This window comes from Lepidochelys olivacea (genome assembly GCF_965140295.1).
Source record: "Lepidochelys olivacea isolate rLepOli2 genome assembly, chromosome: 6".
Classification (NCBI taxonomy): Eukaryota; Metazoa; Chordata; order Testudines; family Cheloniidae; genus Lepidochelys; species Lepidochelys olivacea.
In genome coordinates this window covers 1783425-1804628 of record NC_140416.1, presented here as the reverse complement: position 1 = coordinate 1804628, position 21204 = coordinate 1783425, and the positions used below count along the sequence as shown (strand labels likewise).

At 53.1% G+C, this 21204-nt stretch overlaps 1 protein-coding gene across 1 annotated transcript in view; it reads left to right on the top strand.

The window, feature by feature from the left end:
* The window catches only part of LOC311522609 (uncharacterized protein), a gene marked incomplete at its 3' end in the record, with an annotated part of 34387 nt that extends 16421 nt beyond the window's left edge, over window positions 1-17966 (top strand). The window contains 7 exon segments of the mRNA XM_084632079.1: window positions 1611-2112; window positions 7851-8097; window positions 8652-9770; window positions 15342-15439; window positions 15994-16387; window positions 16844-16913; window positions 16917-17966. Of these exon segments, the coding sequence (XP_084488205.1) occupies window positions 1611-2112; window positions 7851-8097; window positions 8652-9770; window positions 15342-15439; window positions 15994-16387; window positions 16844-16913; window positions 16917-17966 (3480 nt within the window).
* Window positions 17967-21204: the final 3238 nt, after the last annotated feature.

Genomic DNA, 21204 nt, shown 5'->3' with positions numbered 1-21204 from the left:
TCTTTCAGAACTTGTGGGTGAATGCCATCTGGTCCCGGGGACCTGTTACTGTCAATTAATTCCAAAACCTCTTCCAATGACACTCCAATCTGTGACAATTCCTCAGATTTGTCACCTACAAAGATCGGCTCAGGTTTGGGAATCTCCCTCACATCCTCAGCCATGAAGACTGAAGCAAAGAATTCACTTAGTTTCTCCGCAGTGACTTTGTCGTCTTTAAGTGCTCCTTTTGTATCTCGATCGTCCAGGGGCCCCACTGGTTGTTTAGCAGGCTTCCTGCTTCTGATGTACTTAAAAAACATTTTGTTATTATCTTTTGAGCTTTTGGCTAGCTGTTCTTCAAACTCCTTTTTGGCTTTTCTTATTACATGTTGACACTTAATTTGGCAGTGTTTATGCTCCTTTCTATTTACCTCACTAGGATTTGACTTCCACTATTTACAAGATGCCTTTTTATCTCTCACTGCTTTTTTTACAGGGTTGTTAAGCCACGGTGGCTTTTTTTTTAGTTCTTTGACTGTGTTTTTTAATTTGGGATATACATTTAAATTGGGCCTCTATGAGGGTTTTCTTCGAAAAGTGCCCATGCAGCTTGCAGGGATTTCACTCTAGTCACTGTACCTTTTAATTTCTGTTTAACTAACCCCCTCATTTTTGCATAGTTCCCCTTTCTGAAATTAAATGCCACAGTGTTGGGCTGTTGAGGTCTTCTTCCCACCACAGCATTTCATCGTCATTATCACTCTCCTGGTCAGGTGGTCGACAATAGATCCCTACTGTTATATTCTTATTCGAGCCTGGAATTACTATCCACAGAGATTCTATGGAACATGTGGATTCATTTAAGATTTTTACTTCATTTGATTCTACATTTTCTTTCACATATAGTGCCACTCCTCTGCCCCCCCCTCGCACGACCTGTTCTCCTTTCATAATCTCCCCAGCCTCCTACCCCTCCCCAGGGCAGCAGAGGGATAAGAGAAGGAGGCTGCTTGGTGTAGAGCCCGTGCTCAGTTGGGGAACAGGCCCCCCCATGTCTTGGGGAACAAAAAGCAAACCCCCGTGGGGGCTCAGGAGAGGGAGGGGTCCAGGAGATGAGACAGTTACAGCCCCAGGAAGAAGTGTCTGATAGCCACGCCCTTAGAGTGAAGGGGAGCAGCCTGGGAGCACAGAGCCATGCCCCCATGGACCCAGAAGAATTATGGATTCTAGGGGAGCAGACAGCCCAGAGAAAGTGTGGGTTAGGGGCTCGGAGCCATGCCCCCCAGGGACTCAGAAGGGGGAGGAGCCCTGGGGGGCATATAGCCATATAGAGGGGTGGAGATCCTATGAGGGCTGAGCAGAGCAAGGAGCCCCAGGGGGATCAGAGGGCCATGCCAACGTTAGGATTGGGGGTTACCAAAGAGCCAACCCCCCAGAGGGGGTGGGCCCCAGTGGCACACAGAGCCACCCCCCGCAAAGAGGGGCGAGGGGCCCCAGTGACGCAGAGAGCCATGCCCCCAGAGCGGGGAGGGGTCGCAGCCGCGCACAGAGCCACGCTGTCGAGAAGGGGTGTGGGGCTCAGGCCAGCACGGTTGGAGAAGCCCTTGCTGCATTTGGGTCATTCGCAGGCAGGGGCGGAGACGTTCGGGCTGACGCAGATCATAGGGCAAGGCGAAGGCTTCCCCGCCCCCGGGGCAGGTGGGCGCCCCGGGACCTGCCTCCTGGTGCTCCCCCTGCTGGCGGCACCACTCTGCCCCGGCATCAGGGAAGGCGGCCCAGCAGAGGCAGCAGCCGTACAGCGCAATGGCCCCTGCCTCCTCCCCGTCCCGCCGCTAGCCATGCGTCCGCTCGTGCTCGTGGAGGCTGGAGGAGACCACAGAGGTTTTGCTGCAGCGGTCGCACTGGAAGGGCCACTCGTGCGAGTGCGCCCGGTGGTGCCGCGTGAGATCCCAGGAGGCCAGGAAGGTCTCGTCGCACTGCGGGCACGAGTAGGGGCGCTCGCCGGTGGGGATCCGCTGCTCCGTCCTGTCGAATGTCTTCTCCTGGTCCAAGAACAGGAGGGCAAGCGACAGACCATCCCTACGCCCGAGCTCCAGGAGGTCCCGGACCAAAAACAAATGATCAAAGATGGTGCGGCCTGGGACGGTGTAGGTCTGGTTGGATGGACCACGTCCACCAGCACGGACCCCCGCTGCAGCGAGATGGCCTTCGCAACGACGTTGTAGTCCGTACTGAGGAGGAAGACGGGATGCCAATTCTGAAGGTCACAGAGGTCCCCCTTCTTCGGTAGCAAGGCGAGCACGGCTCACCTGCATGACAGAGGGAGGATCCTGCTCCCCAAGGACTAGCCCCAGACAGTGACAAGGTCAGGCCGAGCATGTCCCAGAATACGCAGTAGAACTCCACGGTCAGCCCGTCCATGCCCAGAGATTTATTGGTAGGCATACGGTAGGAACTCTTTGTTTCAAAGCTTGGTTCCCAGACCAGTTTGTGGAAAAATACTGACATCCCAAGTGGAATCCAGAGACCTGTGGTCTGATCACATGCCCTTGCGTTGTTTGTTTACAAGCTGGCCAAAATGCCCACAGGAAGTTTAAGCTATTCCAGTCCATTGTCTTTGCTGATGGGCCACCAGCACTGTCCGGCTTCTTCATTGTTGTACCAGAAAGTCTAGTTGTGCGTGTCACGTAGAATAAGCAAGATTGAAATACAGAGATATCGTCAATATTCCTAAATTTAGATACAAAAATGATACATGCATACACACAGGATAATCAATTCAGAAAATTGTATCTTTTCCAATGACACCTCACATGACCTGTCTTGTAGAAAATGCATTATAATTATGCCATAATCATATCATAATAATATTACGATGAGAAATATGGCATGCAGTGTCACACCCATGGGTCCAGCTAGCCCAGTATCCTGCTCCAACCGCACCACTCCTGAACAGACCCATGGTCCCATCTAGCCCAGTATCCTTCCCCCTCCATGCCACTCTGGATTAGACCCATGGGCCCTTCTAGCCTGTTATCCTGCCCCCGAGAAGAGCCACAGGCCGATCTAGCCTTGCATTTTGCCCCTCCATGTACTCTGATTTGGGGGGCAGGATATTGGGGGGGGGTTCATGCAGGTCCCCACATCTGTACCCTGGAGTTCAGAGTGGGGAAGGAACCTTGACAGCATGTATTGTACAAAACATTTCATTGTCATATCACAGTGTTGAATATGGGGGTTCCTGGCTGTTATTTTGAGGTACAGCGTGCCACACCCCCACCCCCAGCTTGTATCTCCATGGGGGGGAAGGAGACAAAAGCGGATAGGGGGCATGCTGGGATGGAGTGAGGGAGACCCTTGGTAGAATATATGGGGATGCAGAAAGTGGGGTGACCCCTGGCAAGATAATGGGGGTGAAGGGTGATGGGTCCTACCAGCAAGGGGTGAAGGAGTGAGCAGAATCCCCTGATGGGGGAATATGGGAACTGTGGGACCCTGGGGTTGGAGTCCCAGGTCATGAAAGGGTGGATAGAACAAAACTTGGGAGAACAGAGACAGAGAAAGAAACCTCAAACCTGCTCTATTGCAGCCAAGGGTCATTGTCCCCCGCTCAGTGCCCAATTTCCCCACCTCCGCCCCAGCCTGCCCCACAGGGCCAGGGCATTGAGCTTGCTCTGGATTTACCCAGGGATCAGAATCCTGGCCTGATTCCATTGGCATCGGTGGGGTGGCTCTGTATTTACAGTAGGGTCCCTGAGGCACTAGGTGCTGGCCCCAGTGTGGCACTAGGGGGTGCTGTGCTGCAGGGCTGCGGCTCAATAGGGGGCGCTCTTCCCGGGCATGCAGTGCTGGCCCCAATGACTCAGTGCAGGATTTGTCTCACTGTGGGTTCCTTTTCAGCCTCTCTAGCTCCTCATAACCTGGGTTGACACCTACGGTAGGTGCATTTGATTCACTACATGAGTGGAACAATTGCTGGCCACAGCTTCCTTCCCAGCTGGCTGTGGCTGGGGGTGTAAAGGGGGGCAGGATCTCAGTGCTGGGTGGAGTGTGAGGATGGTTGAGCCACTGAGAACACAGGAGACCTTTTGCGCTGCCTTGATGCACCTTCAAAGCGCATCTCTCCCAGCAGAGACACAGACCAACCCTGGCTGCCAACGGGCCCCAGAGCCGAAATATACCTCAGCTTGAATCCTGAGGCAGGTGAGTGATGGGTGGGTCTGCTCATACCCCAGCTGAGATCGGGAACCCCACTGCACCAGGCCCTGCACAGACCCCGGCCAAGATCAGGGACCCCATCAGTCTGGGTGCTGCACAGACCCATCCCAACTGAGATCTGGGCCCCCTAATGCTGGGCACTGCACAGAACCCCCCCCCCCCATTGAGACTGGGGGCTCTGTCACACCAGGTGCTACACAGAACTCAACCAAGATCATGGTCCCCAGTCCCTCCTGCCATAACCCACTCGATCCCACTCCCCTCCCAGTACGGCAATAGAACCCAGGAGTCCTGACTCCCCCTCCACCCTACATCCGCTAACCCATTTCACCCCAAACCCCTGCCAGAGCAACAAAAGAACCCAGGAGTCCTGAGTCTCAATCCAGTGCCCCAGCCACTAGCCCACGTTGCCACTCAGCTTTTGATCATTAATTTATGTAGTTGATACCTTTCATATCAGGGGCATCTTGCAATTTCAGGCTGTTTGATTTTCTATTGGCAACAAAGCAGTGGGGGACAGCAGATCTGGACTGAGGAGCACCGGCAGAGTGGGGGTGGGGGGAACCCCAAGGCTCGGATTGCAGGGGGACTGGGGGCTGGCCAGAACCAAGCAGTCCATATTCAAATGCGTTTTTCCTGCCTGGTTCCGCTGGGGTGAGTTCAAACATTTACTGTCCCCTCCCAGTCCGAGCCTGCTACCCTGACAGGATGCAGAGCTGTCACCCTTTCCTGCCCCACAGCCAGCTTTGCTGTACAGTTCCAACCCAAGTGGAACACAATTCAAATCGACATTTAACACAGCATCCCTTGTGGTTAGTAAGGCAGGGGATGCAAAGAGAAGTGTGAGGTGCTCAAAGCATCTGGGGCGGAAGGAAGAAGACAGGATAGCAGGCTAGATGGTCCCTTTAGTAATGCTTTTGATACCTTCTCGCATGACCTTCTCATAAACAAACTAGGGAAATACAACCTAGATGGAGCTAGTATAAGGTGGGTGCAAAACTGGCTGGAAAACTGTTCCCAGAGAGTAGTTATCAGTGGTTCACAGGCTGGAAGGGCATAACAAGTGGGGTCTCACAGGGATGGGTTCTGGGTCTGGTTCTGTTCAATATCTTCATCAATGTTTTAGATAATGGCATAGAGAGTGCACTGATAAAGTTTGGGGATGATACCAAACTGGGAAGGGTTGCAAGTGCTTTGGAGGATAGGATGAAAATTCAAAATGCTCTGGACAAACTGGAGAAATGGTCTGAAGTCAATAGGATGAAATTCAAAAAGGAAAAATGCAAAGTACTCCACTTAGGAAGGAACTATCAGTTGCACACATACAGAATGGGAAATGACGGCCGAGAAAGGAGGACTGCGGACAGAGATCTGGGGTTCAGAGCAGATCACAAGCTAAATATGAGTCAACAGTGTAACACTGTTGCAAAAAAAGCAATCATTCTGGGATGTTGTCATAAATATAAAGGGAAGGGTAAACCCCTTTAAAATCCCTCCTGGCCAGAGGAAAAATCCTCTCACCTGTAAAGGGTTAAGAAGCTAAAGGTAACCTCGCTGGCACCTGACCAAAATGACCAATGAGGAGACAAGATACTTTCAAAAGCTGGGAGGAGGGAGAAAAACAAAGGGTCTGTGTCTGTCTGTGTGATGCTTTTGCCAGAGACAGAACAGGAATGGAGTCTTAGAACTTAGTAAGTAATCTAGCTAGATATGTGTTAGATTCTGATTTCTTTAAATGGCTGAGAAAAGAGCTGTGCTGAATAGAATGACTATTCCTGTCTGTGTGTCTTTTTTGTAACTTAAGGTTTTGCCTAGAGGGATTCTCTATGTTTTGATCTAATTACCCTGTAAGGTATTTACCATCCTGATTTTACAGAGGTGATTCTTTTTTTTTTCTTCTATTAAAAGTCTTCTTGTAAGGAAACTGAATGCTTTTTCATTGTTCTAAGATCCAAGGATTTGGGTCTGTGGTCACCTATGCAGATTGGTGAGGATTTTTACCAAACCTTCCCCAGGAAGTGGGGTGCAAGGGTTGGGAGGATTTTGGGGGGAAAGATGTTTCCAAACTACGTTTTTTCAGGAACCCGGATAAACGTTTGGTGGTGGCAGTGGAAGTCCAAGGGCAAAGGGTAAAATAGTTTGTACCTTGGGGAAGTTTTAACCTAAGCTGGTAAAAGTAAGCTTAGAAGGTTTTCATGCAGGTCCCCACATCTGGACCCTAGAGTTCAGAGTGGGGAAGGAACCTTGACAATGTATTAGCAGGAGTGTTGTAAACAAGACACGAGAAGTAATTCTTCCACTCTACTCTGCACTGATTAGGCCTCAAGTGGAGTATTGTGTCCAGTTCTGGGCGCCACATTTCAGGAAGGGTGTGGACAAATTGGAGAGAGTCCAGAGAAGAGCAACAAAAATGATTAAACGTCTAGAAAACATGACCTACGAGGGAAGATTGAAAGAACTGAGTTTCTTTAGTCTGGAGAAGAGAAGACTGAGGGGGATGTGATAACAGTTGTCAAGTACATAAAAGGTTGTTACAAGGAGGAGGGAGAAAAATTGTTCTTCTTAACCTCTGAGGATGGGACAAGACGCAATGGGCCTAATTGCAGCAAGGGCAGTTTAGGTTGGACATTAGGAAAAACTTCCTACCTGTCAGGGTGGTTAAGCCCTGGAATCAATCGCCTAGGGAGGTTGTGGAATCTCCATCACTGGGGATTTTTAAGAGCAGGTTGGACAAACACCTGTCAGGGATGGTCTAGATAATACTTACCCCTGCCTTGAGTGCATGGAACTGGACTAGATGACCTCTCGAGGTCTCTTCCAGTTCTATGATTCTATTATTCTATGGGTCTACTCTGGGTAGCAGGGAGGGGTCAGGATATTGGGCTAGATGGGCCCATGGGCCTGATCCAGGGCAAAACGGAGGGAGCAAGATAAGAGGTTAGATGGGCCCAGGATCTCTTCCGGGGTGGTAACATTTCCTGCCTTCTTTCCCCAACAGCTGCAGTGTCAAGGTGGCAGCGACAGACGCTAGGGCTGATGCTGACCATGAATAACCCCAGAAAATGACCCTCCATCAGTAGTCCAACATAACCAAATCCACCACATGGCGTGGTCACAAGGGGGCCCCAGTAGGTTCTACGGCAAAGCCAGTCATGCCTAGCATGACCCAAGCTCCCGCTGCTCTTGCCGGTTAAAAAGCCACGACATGGGTTGTGCGTGGCTTTGCACTGTCCCCTAGTGGCCAGACCCAGCCACTGAATCAGCTCACTCAGTACAAGCCACGTGGCACCGCCCTCTAGTGGCCCCATTGAGGAATTGCAATGACGTATTATTATATTGCGCACCGTAGAGTGGGCATGTGAAACTATACCTCCTCCTCGTAGTTAGTGATGGAATTCCAACATCTGGAAAACAAGGAGGAGAGGGAATTGATGCAAATTAGATACTCTGTAGTCAAACATGCAAATGAGGCATCACGTCATTTGTGTAATGCCTCCTAGAGCCCAGAGTTTTCGTAGGTGTGCAATAAAACATGGCTGATGTCGTCGGTGGTAGGTGGATGTCTCTGTCTCTACAACAGAGATAACTTACAGAACCGCCTGCCACTGGATTGTCACTAATTCTGGACCTCTGTGTGTCTGTTCCTCTAGGCTGTTCAGAGGCTGACGGCCTCTCCTTGGTGCGGGAACCCATCATATCAGCCATGCCCAGATTTGGTGCCTTCATCCCCCTCCTCTTCTTCATCTTCCCTGGGGCCTCCTCCCATTGTCACACAGGCACGGTCAATGAATGCAAGAATCACACGGCCTTTGTGCCCGGGCACAGCCTGGCTGGGGAGGGCATCGATGTGACCACGATGGCCAGAAAGGGGGCCTCTCTGGTAGACAGCAGCCTCTGGCAACATCATAACAGCACCTGCACCCTGTGCCGGAACCGACTTCAAGGAGCCATTTAAAGAAATCAGAATCTAACGCATATCTAGCTAGATTACTTACTAAGTTCTAAGACTCCATTCCTGTTCTGGCCCCAGCAAAAGCATCACACAGGACAGACACAGACCCTTTGTTTTTCTCCCTCCTTCCAGCTTTTGAAAGTATCTTGTCTCCTCATTGGTCATATTGGTCAGGTGCTAGAAAGGTTACCTTTAGCTTCTTAACCCTTTACAGGTGAGAGGATTTTTCCTCTGGCCAGGAGGGATTTTAAAGGTGTTTACCCTTCCCTTTATATTTATGACAGGGGGATTTTCCTCTCTTATGTCTCAGGACAGCCCGGTGACCTGCCGGGACCAGAGCGGGGGCAGTCTGCCAGAACAGTCAAGCAGCTGGCAGTATCCCCAGCAAGTTGTGAGGTTCAGCACACTGGACGGCTGATGCTAATGATCAGAATGCACAGCTAATGATCTCAGCTGATAACTGGGCTGATCACACTCCTCCCCTTGTGTCCCTGACCAGGTTCCGGGTCAGCGAGATGCCCCCGCTCACCAGCCATTTCACTCTGGCGCTGGAAAACCTCCCCGACCAGTACGACAGCAAATCCAAGCTGGAGTACCAGCAGCTAATCAGCAACTACGGCACCCACTACGTGTCCCAGCTGCAGCTGGGGGGCCGGGCACGGGATGTGACGGCCGTGCGGGTCTGCGAAGCGTCAATGAGCAGCTTGACTGACGACGAGATCAAGGACTGCTTGAGCATGGAGGCAGCCGTGAGTATCGGAATGGGCTCAGTCAAGGGTGGGCACAGCAAGTGCGAGGAGGAGAAGAAGAAGGGGAAGGTCCAGGGGAGCTTCCACGAGACATATCGGGAGCGCCACGTGGAGGTGGAGGGAGGAGAGAGCACGACTGATGTGCTGTTCTCCAGGAGTGATGCCAAGGTCTTCTCGGCCTGGAAGGAGAGCCTCGAAGCCAGCCCCGGCCTGGTGTCCTATTCGTTGCACCCCATCCACATGCTGGTGGAGCAGGACGACCCCAAGCGGGAGGCGCTGAGGCGGGCGGTGAGTGAGTACATCCGTGAGAGGGCCCTGTGGAGGAATTGCACCCGAAGCTGCCCCTCGGGGACTCAACGCAGCGCCCATGACCCCTGCTCCTGCCTCTGCCCCGGGGATACCATGACCGACACCATGTGCTGCTCGCGGGAGCGCGGCCTGGGGAAGCTCACGGTGACAGTGAAGAAAGCCAGCGGCCTGTGGGGGGATTACTTTACTGCTACGGATGCCTTCGTCAAGGTCTTCTTTGAGAGAAGGGAGATCCGGACCGGCACCATCTGGAACAACAACAATCCCGTCTGGTATGTCCCCTTGGACTTCGGTACCGTCCGCATCACCAGCGCCAGCAAGATCCGAGTCCAGGTCTGGGACGAGGACAACAAGTGGGACGATGACCTGCTGGGAAGCTGCGACATCCCGCTGGAGGCTGGGGGGCCCCACCAGAAGGATTGCTACCTGAACCACGGCCGCATCTGGTTCCAGTACAGCCTGCGCTGTGGGCCCCACCTCGGGGGGCCGAGCTGCTCTGATTATGTCTCCCAGCCACCCCAGCTGGGAACAGCCAAGGGGAAGGAGGTGGAGGCCTTCTGGTGAGCCTCTTAGATAGGAGATCGGAGAGGGGCATGCGTGTGCATTGGTCAATAGCACTCCCTGTCCAACCATTTGCTAGTTCCCGCTCTGCTGATGCTGCTGAGCTTCATGCTGTCCCTCCTGCTTGGGAATCGGGGTCTCCTATGCCCATAAGAGACGTCTGCTCCTGTGGGTCCGTTATCCTCACAGCTCCCTCTGGGAAAACATCCCATCAAGGACCGTCCATTTCAAATCCATCAGACCAGCCTGTCCAATGATTCCAAGCATCCAATGTATCCATCCAATCAACAAACTAATGTATGTACCTACTGCATACCTGTTCTCAACCTATTTACCATTTTGGGTTGCATATGCAGGGGAGGTTGCATTGTGGGTTGCAAATGCGGCTCTCTGTGTTATTTTGGCCACATCCGCAGTGCATATATATTATCTGTTTGGCCCTCAGATGTGACACGAGCGTCAGCTGTGCGCTGACTGGGGCACAAGCGGCTGCGGGTTGAAAACTACTGATCCAGTGCATCCAATATAACTAACCAAGCAACCAACTAAGGTCTTAAGTACATCCAACCAACCAATGAATGTCCCAAGTACATCCAACCAACCAGTCAACCAAGATGTGCAGGCCGGGCAACCAATCCACCGCCCCATGTCTTCAGCCACCAACGGTATTTATCTGTCTAGTGTATCCACTGGGAAACTGATGTTCTCTGCAGGAAGGGATAAGGTCCAGAGCTTAGCCCTGTCCTATTGCGGCTTCAGTGATCAACCCTCTGTAGAAATCTGAAGATATTCCAGGGTGGACATGGTTCAAAACACCCAGCAGATGGGCCGGGGTTCCAGGGGGAGGATTCATTAGGGGGCTGTTCCCTAAATGTTGTTTCTGTTGCTTTCCACAATTACCCAGCTGCTTTGGGGTTAGTTATATCATTATAAATACACAGGCCCCACCCACCACCCAGCTGGATGTTCTCTGCTCAGATGGTCATCACAGATGATGACGTATCACTCACCGTCAGGAAGCTTCAGAGTTAATACCCAGGAGAACATGCCACAGGGCTATTGATTGAGGCTGTCAGCAGGCTCAGGGAGATGGCACTGCATTGGGGTCACATTTGGGAAGAGCAAATTCTCCCTAATTCAGGGATTAAAGATTCTTCCTGTCTCACTTCTACCTGCATCTGTTGAGAGCCTAGATCAATAGCTCCACAGTGCACCTCACTGATGATGGGTGTGGTTAACTCTGAACCCTACTGACTGCAAGTTAAACATCTCCAGCCTGGAAAACTGCCATGCAGCTTTGCAGCACCACTGCAAAATGATTTGTTTCTGGGAGGATTCCAGGTCTCTGGATCTTTGCAAATGTATCTCCCTGCCTCAATAAACATGTGTGAAATCAAATTTCTAAGCAGGAAGTCTTGTGATTTTTCTAACCTCAGTGGTGTTACGAATTACACCTGGTAGGACACACACACAACTGCTGCGAATTATACCTGGTAGGACACGCACACAAGTGGTACGAATTACACCTGGTAGGACACGCACACAACTGCTGCGAATTATACCTGGTAGGACACGCACACAACTGCTGCGAATTATACCTGGTAGGACACACACACAAGTGCTGAGAATTACACCTGGTAGGACACGCACACAAGTGCTGAGAATTACACCTGGTAGGACACGCACAGTTCGAATCTAGGCTGAGGCACAGAAATAAAGTCCACAACTGCAGAGTTCCCAAAAGACACTAAGTTTATTACGCTCGAGCGTGGTGCCCCCCTGCTAGCCAGGAGGGGACCCTGAATGCAGATTATACAAAGGTTATATACCTTTTAGCAAAGCATGTTGCCCTCGTGCATCGGAAACCTTAGCCAATAAACAAACCCTTGTCTTATCTACCACCTATCCCTGCTTGGTGCATTCCTCGTGCTATACCAGTATGTTAATTACACAGCATGGTCCTAAAGCCTAAAAACCAGATACTGGGAGTCAAGGCAGGCTGGAGACAAGGAGGAGGATTTTCACAGGGATTCAGTATCTAAGGATCACTCCTCCTGGTGTATGATGTGCTGGCATTTAAACAATGGTGGGCCCCAAACCAAAATGGAGTCACATGTGCTAACTTTTCCTTAACAGTGGGCTGGACCTAGATCTAGAGTAGAAACGAGCAGCTACAATACATGCTTGGGAACACTACGGGGAGCTCTGGGATATAGGGAAGCAAGGCTGGCAAGACAGGGGAGCTAGACAGCTGGATGAATTTGCTGCAATGGGGAATCTGGTGTAATGTGGCTAATGCCAGTCAAAGGAAGTGGCTTCTGTCTGGTGTGGTGTGGTGGGTGGGTGTGACGCTCTGTACCTCGGGGGAGCATCCTAGGTTGCTGACCTAGGCAACAGCAAAAGAATCTGTTAGACTCTCGAGGGAGTCACCCCCTTCCTTTGGTCAGTTTGGGACTGCAATGAGGTAATGCTCACCTGACTCTGAAGGGGGTCGGGTGGGGGGGGCAAAGCCAAGAGAGAAGAAAGGACATGGTAAAAGGGAGAGACATTTGCCATGCTCTCTCTCTCTCTCTTCCACCTACATCTACGGACACTACACCAAGCGAATGAAGCGCTGATCAAAGGGGAGAGTTTGGCTGCAGAGCAGCCAGCCAGCCTGTGGTAAGAAGCATCTAAGGGCTTGGCTACACTTGCGAGTTACAGCGCAGTAAAGGAGCCCCGGGCGCCCTAGCTCACTCCCCGTCCACACGGGCAAGGCCCGTAGAGCGCTCTGACTCCACAGCTACAGCGCTGCTGGTCTCCACCTCGGCGAGTGGAGTAACGTTTGCTCCGCCCCGCCTGGAGCGCAGCGGCGCCAATGTGAACGAGGTGTTGCATTACTGCACTCTCGACAGCCTCCGGAAACGTCCCATAATCCCCTTAAGTCAAGTGGCTACTCTTGTCATTGTTGTGAAGTCGGCTGCAGGAATGCGGAAATGCCCATTGAAAGCTCCGTTTCGGAGAAGCCGGAGAAAAAGTAAACATTTACTGTTTGCTTTGAGTGAGTGAGAGAGAGAGAGGCGGGGGGCAGAAGGGGGGTCTGAACTCACAAGACAGCATGCAGACACACTCTCAGAACCCCAAAAACCCACTCTCTCTCCCCCCACATACACACAACACACTCCCTGTCACACTTCACCCCCCCTCCCCCCATTTGAAAAGCACATTGCAGCCACTTGCATGCTGGGATAGCTGCCCACAATGCACCGCTCCCAATGCCGCTGCAAGTGCTGCAAATGTGGCCACGCCAGTGAGCAGTCCGTGTGGACAGACTGCAGGGCTTTCCCTACTGCGGTCTACGAAGGCGGGTTTAACTCACAGCACTCTACATCGGCAAATGTAGCCAGGCCCTAAGTTTGTAAGGGCATTGAAAGCGTTAAGATCAGCTTAGAATGTGTTTTGCTTTTATTTCATTTGACTGATACTGACTTCTTGTGCTTTGACTGATAATCAGTTAAAATTTATCTTTATAGTAATATATCTGTTTGTGTATTCTACCTGATGCAGTGCGTTCGGTTTGAAGCGTGTCAGAGACTCCCCTTGCGATAACAAGCCTGGTACATATCAATTTTATTGTTAAATTGACGAACTTATATACGCTTGCAGCATCCAGCAGGCATAACTGGACACTGCCAGACGGAGGTTCCCAGGGTAGTGTCTGGGACCGGAGATATTGGCTCGTGTCGTTCGGTTGCACAATACAAAGAGCAGCTTGAATGCGAGAGGTTGTGTGTGAACAGCCCGGGAGTGGGGGTTCTCACAGCAGAGCAGGGTAAGGCTGGCTCCCAGAATCAAGCATTGGCGTGACCTAGCAGATCACCAATCCAGATGACACCAGAGGGGAACGTCACAGTGGGAAAGAGCTACAGGGAGATGGGCCATGTTATTAGGGGGTATTAATATCCCCCAGCTGATATTTGCAAGACACTGCTATTGCCAAGGGATCCAGAAGGGGATATGAGGAATTTTCCTTCTAAGGGGATTCAGCTCTGATCTGGCCTTAGAGCAGGGGGATTGGCTATCTCAGGGGGCTGGGGAATGGGACACAAGGCCCTTCCGCTCTTGGGGGCGCTGGTTCTGATCTGGCCCCATGACTCTGATCTGGGCCTTTGTTCCAGTCTCTTTCAGGCATCTCTTGTGGGTGAAGAGGCCATCTCTTGAGCCAGCTGAAGACAAAATGGAGGGGGTTCCAGGGCCTTTTATATTCTTCCTCTTCTGGCCAGAAACCCCTTGTTCTTGTGTGCAAAGTCACAGCAACAAGATGGAGTTTGTAGCCACATGGACAAATCACATGTCCATGAATGATTCAGCTTTTTGCAGGCCGACACCAGTGTTTACATGTTAGTTTGAACGTTCCCAAGGACAGCTCACATGTGGATTGGCGTCTCCCAAAGTCCACTGTCAATTAAATATTTCTTGACTAGGCACTTACTGAGAATAGTCCTTTCTCAAGAAGCTGACCAAATGCTTCCCTGAGGCTAATTAGAATCAAACACATTGAGATACAAGTCCATAGCCAATATTCATAACTTAAAATACAAAAATGGTACACACATACAGACAGCATAAGCATAACCAGCAAATACAGTCTTTCCATAGACACCCAATTTGACCTCCTCTGTACAAGACTTGGTGCAGCCATAGGACCCTGGTTGCAACAATGATCTATACGGTCACAGTTCATGTCAATAATGTCACAGCATGGTGGACTGGTGAGGATCTTTCCGTAGCGTCCTCCTGCCCCACTACACACCAAGTGGCTTCAGAGCATGTCCCTGCAAAGTACCTGGCCTTAGCTGGCACGGCCCACTTCCAACCCACTACCCCCTGGCCCTAGCCCTTCCCTCTACCCCAGTGCCCTGGGGCTAGGATTCACACTGAGTGTGAATCAGCTAGTTGCTGAAGAGCCCTGACAGGGAAAGCAGGCTGGGCAAAAGTGGGCGTCCCATGGCAGATGGTGGAGCCGAGATGAATGGGAGAGGAGATAAGGACATGGTGAGGCTGATGAGACACTGGGGCCAATATAGGTGACTCGTAGTGTTGCTCTCCTCATAGACCCACAAGTGGTTGGGGGGGTAGGGGGCGGGGTGCAAAAATTCATCCCAGAGCCCAGATCAGGAAACGAGGAGCCACAAAGACCAGGTCAGGATGGGGGCTGGGAGGCAGGAGATCCCAGTGCAGCATGCTCCCATCTGTAGGCTACCTCTGCTCCAAGGGGCTGAACGCTAAGGTCACGGAGCCCAGGTCGGGAAATTGGGAGCCATGCGGCCCACACCAGTATGGAGCTGGGACATAGCCCATCCCAGAGCAGAATGCTCCTGCTGGGAAGGAGACCAGGAGAAAAGGGGGCCTGGGAGATGTGACACGACGGGGGTGGGGTTCCCGTATCCCCCTCCCCTAGACTCATGGCCCCCTGCCTGGCAAATGTAGCCCCTATGAGTCAAGCTATAGCATCAGAGCCACACAGCCGAGTTTCTAGAGGCAGGAAGAGCAGTTCTGACCACGTGGCTTCCTCTTGCCCCTCTCTGCAGCCGCTCGGCACTGGGGCAGGGAGAGAGCGCCTGCGATGTCAATGATTGGGTTGTGGGGGGAGACCCCAGAGCTCCCTGCCACGCCCGCTGTCAGGACAGTCAGAGCTGCCCCTCCGTCCAAGCCTGGGCCTTTCTCATCAGGAGAGAACCTAGGGGTCCTGCCTCCCACCCACCCAGCTCACCCCAAACATTAAGCCTTTGTCATGAGCACTCACTGGAGAGGTAGAAATCTTTACTGTGAGATCTGTTAAATTGCTTCTTTCTCCCAGATCTAGACCCCAGAGATATGAAATGTTCAATGTCTTAAGAAGTTCTATCTATCTGTCCCCATAACATATTTACAGATCAATCTAATCTATCTATCCATCCACATTCACCCCCATCTCTCTCTCTATCTCTCTCTCTCTCTCCCAACACACCCTCGTATCTATCTATCATCTTATAAGTCTCTGGCTTTCAGTAAACTGCACTTTTGTGGGTATCACTTCTGTCATTCAATTGTGTGAAAAACACTGCCCCACCAAACAAGTTTTACTAACAGAAAGTGCCGGTGTGAAGAGCTCTTGGTCAAAGAGATTTTCACATCTTCAATGTCAATACCTGCGATCCACAAACAGCATGTCAGGGGCATAGTCCTGCCCCCCCGAATCAGAGGGAGACCTTGTGCACTGCCTTGATCCACCCCATCTGGTGGACAGCAGCGACTGGAAGCGTCCAAATGGCACCTGCACCCCGTGCTGGAACCAACTGCAGGGAGGGCAGTGGCAGAGGCTGACGCTGGCCGTGGTGGACTGGAGGGTCCACGTCTCATGCCAACAGAAGCTGAGTAGCTCGGTGCAGCAGTTGGCCATGGGCATGTTGGAGTTGGCGGAGTCCGCGGTGCAGAACGACTGGAAGGTGGGGCTGGACGTGCCTGTGAAGCCCAAGGTTAATGTCCAGGTGGCGCTGGCCGGATCACATTCGAAACTGGCCAGTTTCCTGCCAGATCACACGCGGAAGGACAAATACAGCTTCATGAGCCATGAGGTCTCCTGCGGCTATTACAGGTGAGAGCCAGCCTGAGTCAGGAGGGCTCATCTGGAGATGGGATCACAGCAACACCACAAGGTGACACAGGGCCTTTCCCCTCTAGTGGGCTCTGGTTCCCATCCCAGGACAGGAGACTAGCTGGTTTAGGGAAGCAGGGAATGAGACATGGGGCCTTTCCTCTGTAGGAGGCGCCAGTTCACATCTGGGCTGGCCAGCTATGGAGAATGTTCTTGTCCTGTGTGCCAGGACAGCCCAGAGGCCTGCAGTGGCCAGAGCACGGGCAGTCTGTCAGGGCTATCAAGCAGCCGGCAGTATCCCCACAAAGGTTGTGAGGTTTGGCAGACTGAGTGGTTGCTTTGATCCACCTGCTTATATCCTTACTTGTGGATTAGCTGGGACCTTAGGATGCACAGCTAATGACCTCAGCTGACTCACCGGGCTGAGCACACTTCTTCTCCTGTGTCCCTGACCAGATTCCTGGTCAGCGAGATGCCCCCGCTCACCAGCCATTTCACTCTGGCGCTGGAGAACCTCCCAGAGCAGTAGGACAGAAAATCCAAGCTGGAGTACCAGCAGCTAATCAGCAACTACGGCACCCACTACATGTCCGAGCTACAGCTGGGGGGCCGGGCGTGGGATGTGGTGGCGGTGTGGGTCTGCGAAGCGGCAATGAGCAGCTTGACTGACGACGAGATCAAGGACTGCTTGAGCATGGAGGCAGCCGTGAGTATCGGAATGGGCTCAGTCAAGGGTGGGCACAGCAAGTGCGAGGAGGAGAAGAAGAAGGGGAAGATCCAGGGGAGCTTCCACGAGACATATCGGGAGCGCCACGTGGAGGTGGAGGGAGGAGAGAGCACGACTGATGTGCTGTTCTCCAGGAGTGATGCCAAGGTCTTCTCGGCCTGGAAGGAGAGCCTCGAAGCCAGCCCCGGCCTGGTGTCCTATTCGTTGCACCCCATCCACATCCTGGTGGAGCAGGACGACCCCAAGCGGGAGGCTCTGAGGTGGGCGGTGAGTGAGTACATCCGTGAGAGGGCCCTGTGGAGGAATTGCACCCGAAGCTGCCCCTCGGGGACTCAACGCAGCGCCCATGACCCCTGCTCCTGCCTCTGCCCCGGGGATACCATGACCGACACCATGTGCTGCTCGCGGGAGCGCGGCCTGGGGAAGCTGGTGGTGACAGTGAAGAAGGCCAGTGGCCTCTGGGGGGACCAATCTACTGCTACGGATGCCTTTGTCAAGGTCTTCTTTGAGAGAAGGGAGATCCGGACCGGCACCATCTGGAACAACAACAGTCCCGTCTGGAACGTCCCCTTGGACTTCGGTACCGTCCGCATCACCAGCGCCAGCAAGATCCGCATAGAGGTCTGGGACGAGGACAACAAGTGGGACGATGACCTGCTGGGAAGCTGCGACATCCCGCTGGAGGCTGGGGGGCCCCACCAGAAGGATTGCTACCTGAACCACGGCCGCATCTGGTTCCAGTACAGCCTGCGCTGTGGGCCCCACCTTGGGGGGCCGAGCTGCTCTGATTATGTCTCCCAGCCACCCCAGCTGGGAAGAGCCAAGGGGAAGGAGGTGGAGGCCTTCTGGTGAGCCCCATAGATAGGGGATCGGAGAGGGGCATGGGTGTGCATTGGTCAATAGCACCCCTGTCCCCCAGAGCATTTCCTAGTTCCCACTCTACTGACACTACTGGTGGGTGCTCTGCACCCACTGGCAGCCCCCTGCACCCCCACCCCAGCCCCCTTCCCCCTCTGCTCCGCCTCCTTCCCCTGAGCGCGCTGCGTCCCGCTTCTCCCCCCTCCCTCCCAGCGCTTGCCGCCGTGAAACAGGTGTTTCGCGCAGCAAACGCTGGGAGGGAGGGGGAACGCGGCGCACGCAGGGAAGAGGCGGGGCCAGGGCGGGGATTTGGGGAGGGGTCTAATGGGGAAGGGAGGGGGCGGAGTTGGGGCAGGGACTTTAGGGAAGGGGTTGGAATGGTGGCAGGGCCGGGGCGGGGTGGAGTCGGGGTGGGGCCGGGGGGGCGCCTATGGTCATGTAAAGTTGGCGCCTATGGTCATGGCCCCCCTGTCTGGCACATGTAGCCCCTCTGACTCAAGCTGCAGCATCGGGGCACGCTAGAGCCTCACGTCTGAGTTTCTAGCGGCAGGAAGAGCGGTTCTGACCACAGGCTTCCCCCCGCCCCTCTCTGCAGCTGCACGGCGCTGGGGCAGGGGTAGAGCACATGAGAGTCAGGGATGGGGGAGTGGGGGGAGATCCCAGAGCTCCCTGCCACACCCGCTGCCGCGCCAGTCAGAGCTGCCCCGCCGTCCAAGCCTGGGTCTTTCTCATCAGGAGAATTGTTTCTCTCTCCCAAATCTAGAACCCGGAGATATGAAATGTTTAATGTGTTAAGTTCTATCTATCTGTCCCCATAACATATTTACAGATCTATCTATCTATCTCCATACACCCCCTTTCTATTTATGCATACACCCCCATACACCCCCCTCTATCTATCTGTCTGTCTATCTATCTCTATCTATCCCCATACACCCTCGTAACTATCTATCTATCCCCATACACCCCCCTCGATCCCCATCCACCTCCCTCTATCTGTCTATCTATCTCTCTATCTATCCCCATACACCCTCGTAACTAGCTATCTATCCCCATACACTCCCCCACACTATCCTCATCCACCTCTCTCTCTATCTGTCTGTCTATCTATCCCCATACACCCTCATATCTATCGATCTATCATCTTATATGACTCTGGCTTTGTCTACACTGCACTCTTGTGGGTAAAACTTCTGTCATTCAGAGGTGTGAAAAAAACACACACACACCCCGAATGACAGAAGTTTGATCAAGAAAAAGTTCTTGGTCAAAGAGATCTTCAACATCAGCCCCTGCGACCGACAAAGAGCATGTCAAGGGCATAGTCCTATCCCACGAATCAGAGTACATGGCGGGGCAAAATACAAGGCTACATCATCCCATGGATCTGATCGGCGGCAGGATACCAGGCTAGAGGGGCCCATGGGTCTGATCAGGAGTGGCGGGGTAGGGGTAGGATACCAGGCGAGCTGAACTCGGGGGTGTGACACTGCACGCCATATTTGTCATCATAATATTATTATGATATGATTAGGGCATAATTATGATGCATTTTGTACAAGATAGGTCATTTGAGGTATCATTTGAAAAGTTAGGATTTTCTGAATGTGATTATCCTGTGTGTATGCATGGATCATTTTTGTATCTAAATTGAGGAATATTGGCTATATCTCTGTATTTCAATCATGCTGATTCTGCGTGACACCCACAACTAGACTTTCTGGTACAACAATGGCGAAGCCGGACTGTGGAACAGCTTAACCTTCCCGTGGGCATTTTGGCCAGCTTGTAAACAATGGCTGCTACAACAATGCAAGGGCATGTGATCAGACCACACGTCTCTGGACTCCATCTTGGGATGTCAGTATTTTTCCACAAACTGGTCTGGGAACCAAGCTTTGAAACAAAGAGTTCCCACCCTATGCTAAAGCTATATAAGGCAGAGAGTGACATCACCTGGTTCTTCACTCTCCACACAAGAAGACTCCTGGAAACACCTGAGAAACAAAGACTAAACTGGGGGAAGTGCTGGAGCCAGGCTAAAGGGATTTTTTAGCCTGGGTATGTAAGACCTGGGGCTTCCAAGATGTAAAGCAAATGCAGCTGGCCCCTTAAGAACCTGCAGCCCCAATTACAGCTCCTCCAGAACCTCCCACTGCCATTCGGGCTGCACTTTCCCCCCCACCTCTTCACATATTCATACTGTTTCCGTGGACCCAGGACGTCAAAGTTTGTCCCAGTGATTTTCCTGCCCCACCCCCTGCCTGTCTCCACGTTGTTCCCCTTATCGTCCATTGCCCCCCCTTCTTCAGCCGCCTTGCTTTGTGCGCCCATGCCCCCTCCCTAAGTGCTTGTGCCCCCTTTACATTGCCCCCCCACACACTGTTCACTATCCCCCCATTGATATTGTAGTCTCTCTCTCCCCAGTGCAGCCGGAGGAGCCAGTATCCCTATCCCATGCTGCTGATCATGCCCCCCGCCCGCCTCGATAGACCTTCCCACACCCCACCCTCTTGGTATCCTTCCCCTCCCCTGTCCGTACCCTAGCGGGGACAAGTGGTTCACCTTTCCCTTCTCCCCTAACCATCCCTTCTCTCTCCTGCCTCGTGCCAAAATACTGGGGGAAACTGTGGGTTGGGCCCCTCACCTTGACCCGGTGGCCCCACCCCTGCCAAATCCCCCATCTCTCCCGGTGGCTAATCTCTTCACCACCACCACCGGCCCCTCTGCCTCCGCCCCTGATGGGGCGCTGCTGGACACGGATCCGGACTCCCCAGCTGCCATGACCACGGCCCCCTCCAGTTTGCGGGGAGCCTCCTCGGCTGGTAAAAAGGGCCAGGGGAAGAAAAAGGGCAAGAGCCTGCCCGCCTCCCGGGATGTCAAGAAGGCCTCACGCTAGTGGCGGGCGAGTTCCCTCTGGCTGCTCCGCTGGCTGGAGGTCTCCCCGGCTCCGGCTGCTGTTGCTGCTCGGGGTGGCCCTGCCGGCCTGCCCTCCGGGGGCCAGCGGCTGACCCCACCTCCATCTCTGGGGTCTCTCCTGGCTGGCTGCGGGTTGCTTGCTGCTGCTCCCTCGGAGCCGGCTGCTGTTACCATTCAGGAGGAGGACCCTGTTGGGGGAGCGCGCAGACGGGTGCTGGACACCGTGGAGGAGCTTCGTTGCTGAACTGAGTGACTTTCCTCTTTGCTCCTGGGGTGATGGTAGCAACAGTTGTGGGGAGCGGGGGGGGGGGGT